The sequence below is a fragment of the Opisthorchis viverrini genome (assembly GCF_000715545.1).
Source record: "Opisthorchis viverrini unplaced genomic scaffold opera_v5_88, whole genome shotgun sequence".
Lineage (NCBI taxonomy): Eukaryota > Metazoa > Platyhelminthes > Trematoda > Opisthorchiida > Opisthorchiidae > Opisthorchis > Opisthorchis viverrini.
In genome coordinates this window covers 1605000-1609471 of record NW_008751745.1, presented here as the reverse complement: position 1 = coordinate 1609471, position 4472 = coordinate 1605000, and the positions used below count along the sequence as shown (strand labels likewise).

Sequence of the window (4472 nt, the reverse complement as noted above, 5' to 3'; positions counted from 1 at the left end):
GCCACCATGTTAATCCTTGCTGGGTCAAATTTCTATCAGGTAAGTTCACGATACCTCCTTCCTCTGTCTTCTAGCCTGCGAATGGTGTGCAATGAAACAACATATTGATGGGACTACTGGTAGCGAAACGCGGGACTAGTCTTCTGGATTGAGTTTTCGCATTATCATGTGTAAATAGTTGATTCAACAATGTTAATGGATGTTCTTGTGACCCTTCGTATCATTCAAGGAAGGTCGGGCAACTCTGTGATCGTGACAAGGTGCGGTTAGTTCAGGCGTGTTCGCTGATTTCTCCAACTCTTAACCTATCAAGCTCGAGACAGCCAAGTGATTAAGGCGCCAGCGTATCGAGCGGAATTTCCGTGGTTCGAAACAAACTTCAGCATCTAGCTTGCTCCTCCTAGGCTTGGGCGTCCTTGCAGTGTCTCAACACTCGTGCCTCCCTCTTCTTTGGCAGCTAGGCACCGAAAGGGTGCTACAGCTGAGCGATTTTTTAAAGTTCAAATCGTTCATCGTTCAGCTGCAGGACCCTTTCGGGGGCACAAGGACTGGAATACTGCCAGGTTGCCCAAGCCTAGACAGGGGAATTCGAGAGGCAGAGGTCGGGTTCGAACCAAGGATCTCCCGGTCAGTATTTTCGCGCTTTAACCACTGAGCGACCTTGCTCCTTTCAAAATTCTGACTACTACTGAACAAATAGGTTTCTTCAGCCATTTGGTGATCGAATTTCGCCATGTCATCGGCACGGAATTCGTTGCGAAAAATAACATTCCGAACCCTTTGATGAGTAATTATCGAATCTTTCGCGAGGTACGTTTAATTTCTAGGTTGATCAGTTTAACTGTTCACCAGTAGTCAGATTCTGAGTTAGTCAACAGCCGACTGAACAACAGGTGTTACCTCCAACAAAGCCCACCGGCTACACAAACCGGTCAGCTTGGAACTAATAATTCAACCGATTCCTCTACTTCCACCCGACCCTTCTAGGATCAGCGAAAGTGCTCGTGTGGTAGGGCATTCCAGGATGCAATCACATGTTCCCGTGTGTAGTAATCATCGCTGTACCACTGAATCAGCTTTTTCCCGCGAGCTAAATCTTGGCCCATGCATTGGTACCCTACCTCTCCATTATTGCAACGATGAGCGGCTACAATACGTCTCGAGGTATTCTGTTTAATTATTTTAGGCTAGTTTCGTTTCGTTCGCAATCTTGTCACACAACATGAACCCCACCCTGTTCGCATTCGGTGAGTTCATGTTAATCACTCACTATTGACCGGATCCAGGCATTCAGTCTGTTTGCGTAGGACTATATTTCGACTTTGATCTACTGACTTTCTGTTTCTCCTTGTTTTTTATTTATATTGATGTCTTTGAATGACAGTTTTCACAGTTTCATTTGGATATCCCTGTCCTCTCCTTTCCTCCTCGGCAATTAGAATAACCTGAACTAATCGATAGTGGCTTGTATCAGAACAGCTTACTGCATTTGAATGATTGTAGAAAGAACTGCTTAACAAGATTTTAACCAGGACATAATCGAAGTCAAAACATCTGGCTGTCAGAGGGCTGCCATCATGAACGATTCGTCCAATGATTTGCTATCCGAATGAAACCGAACCCACGGGGGAGGACGGATCTTAATGTCAAAATGTCCCTTGTAATGGTAGCTTGCAAAGCCAGAAGGCTTTTTAGGTGCGTATAGCTGCTTGAACATAAGACCAAATCTATGGATTCGGAGTGGTGAATCACGTAAATGTCCTATATGTAAGGTATTGGCAGCTTAGGCGGCAATGTTGACTTCCTCTCACCTGCTCATGCTAAGGAAGATAGCGCCTTTTTAAGTAGAATTTACGTCTGTGTTTTGCTTTCGGAGAAACAATGCACCCAGTGCTATTAGAACAGGTCTGTTCTCCCTCCCTCTCTCTGACGACCGTAAGCACAAGTTCGACGGCACTGATCGATGGTGCTTACTACCCAGAAGCATAGTAGAGGAGTTTTGCCAAACAAGATGATCGGTCCATGCTTGTTTGTCCTTTGGTATTTTATGCAATACCGTTCGGCATCTTGGCTCAATTCAGGTCAGAACAGTATACTTTGTACCGCTGCTACCTCCAGTCAAGCGGAGTCCTATTTTTCTAAAATAAAACTTTTCGATCTTACAAAACACACTCTTGAAACTCCTTGGCGAGTGAATCGGCCTTTTTCTTCACATTTTTAGGTGGAGAGCGGCACAACTGCACTGTCGTTCATCATGAAAATGCTCAATACCCGTGCATCATCCACCAATCAGTCCACCAAATTGTCTGTTGCAGCTGCTGAATTACAAGACAAGTTAAGATCTCCCGACAGTCTACTCCCGTCCGTACCCACGCCAGAGCCACCTCCTAATGTGGAGCTACCCGTTCTACCGAAGACACTTCTCTTAAGTGCGACGCTTGGTTCCCCAACTCCTGTTTCCGCATCACACGCTTCCTCATCCCAAACCACTTATACGAACCCTTTGGATGCTTCGGATGATTTGCCCTCAGTGGATAGTTTACGTCGGCTCCACGATCTGGTTGCCGCCCACCACGCACGTCTTTCAGTCAGTGTAACAAGATTGGTCCGAAATTGGCTTGTCCGGGCCGGGCTAAAACAAGTGGCACTGGTTTCTCCCTGTCAGTGGATCAATATCCGAGCGGGTTCTGTAACCGTGTCGTTCACTTGGCCAATGAGCACCCATACAATTAAACCGAATGTCAGCAAATCGTGGCTCCAATCGGTTGCTCCCATTCTCCTCTTAGTTCATGGGCGTGTCGTTCCACCGGCATGTTACGAAACTTGGATGGATGACGAAGGCCCTTGTCTCGTGGAGAGGGTTTGTTTGGATCAAGTAACGGTGCAAAAACCGCTTGGTCGTACATTATTTGCTACCACTCTATTTCCACTACATTGGAATGCTCATGTGGGACGCGAACATCATGTGACCATCCATTTTCGACAACCTTCACGCTCCTCACCAAATTTGTTTTCCCGACCTACCTGTGTTGCTGTCATGATCATTGCTGTGACTCAGGGCACACATGAACTGACGGGAGCTGCAAGCGGAGGGACCCGTGGGGCACGCGGCCTAACTTTCTCCTCTGTCGCACACCACAATCAGAATCGATCCCCTTATTCAAACCGATCTTCCATTAGCTCACCTCAGTTCACGGCCTCTCGGAGGTGAGATTCTTCACACCAACTGGCTTTGCCACTACCTCAGGCCCCCTACAAAACCCACCTTTTGTCATGGCTTGTGGATATCCAATCCTGCCACTAATACTTCTGTGATCCGATGCCACAGCAGGTTCTGTCGCACTTCACATTTTGTTATGTCAGCTGATGCCTTGTTCTTTCTGTACAGCTACGAGTCTTTATCTCACCGCACTCGTGCATGTAACTACGTCATTATTCATTTACTGCCACCTCTTTATGGCTAGTCCCTCTGTATATTTACGTGGACTATTGCATCCTATGGCTTTCGTATAAAAAGCATAATTTTTGGGTAATTTAATAGTCCCTGTGATCACTTAGCCGCCTTTTTGAATGCCAGCCTGTGCTGAATTGTAGTTATCGTTATCACTTGTGCCCCTGACCTGCATGCCAGGGTCGGCTGCTTGAAAGGCGATGGGCTGGTTGTACATTTATTATCTTGTTAGAATGGACCCACATTGTGTTATTCTTTCTGTTTATATTGTTGTGAGTTTAACCTTGGCGACGACTGATTTATCGAGACATCGTTTTTCTCTCGGTTGTTCGTGATTGTCCCAACACTCCGGGGCTACTTGTTCGCCTTTAATTTTCTGTGAATTACCTCTCCACTTATAACCATATATTATCAGTTATTTCGATGAACCTGACTCATTGATTACTAGGTGATGGGTTGCAGCTGAACACCCAAAGAGGACGAGTTGATCCAGTTAGGCTATCGTATTCTCCTGTCAGGTTGAATTGATCCCAAGCACCGCTGTCGTTTGCGTTCGATGACCTCGAACCACTGTAATACCATTTGAGTAACACGAGTACCAACCAATTGAAAAAGACTGCAGCTTACGGATGTTCATCCAGTCGATCGAACATTTTTCAACATCGATCACTTTCTATAAGCCTTCAGAATCCCACTCTCATGTTGAGAGACTGACTTTCTGGACTGTTGGACTCGATAAAATGGAGGAATAAGAGCGTAGATTACAGTAGTTGGCATTGAATTCTTAGGCAGCTGATGGCCACATCGATTAGATGTGTCGCCTGATGCTTTCTTGTTCATTAGAGAATGTTGCTCTGTAAGCGGAGTGGACTGATTTACATGCAAATAAAGTCTCCCAATTGATAGATATTTCGTCCTATGAAGAAGCCAATATATGCTGAAAAGCCGAAAAGCACTGTATAGCGGTCTCATCCCTATTGGGAATAATCAGCAGTAGGCATCTCATGAAATCCGCGACCTC

At 45.8% G+C, this 4472-nt stretch overlaps 1 protein-coding gene across 1 annotated transcript; it reads left to right on the top strand.

The window, feature by feature from the left end:
- Nucleotides 1-2: 2 nt before the first annotated feature.
- On the top strand, nucleotides 3-3872 carry T265_13663 (hypothetical protein; the record flags this gene model as incomplete). Its single annotated transcript, XM_009169920.1, has 2 exons — nucleotides 3-39; nucleotides 2222-3872. 2 exons carry the CDS (start codon nucleotides 7-9, stop codon nucleotides 3209-3211), a joined length of 1023 nt encoding a protein of 340 aa, XP_009168184.1.
- Between the last annotated feature and the right edge of the window lie 600 nt (nucleotides 3873-4472).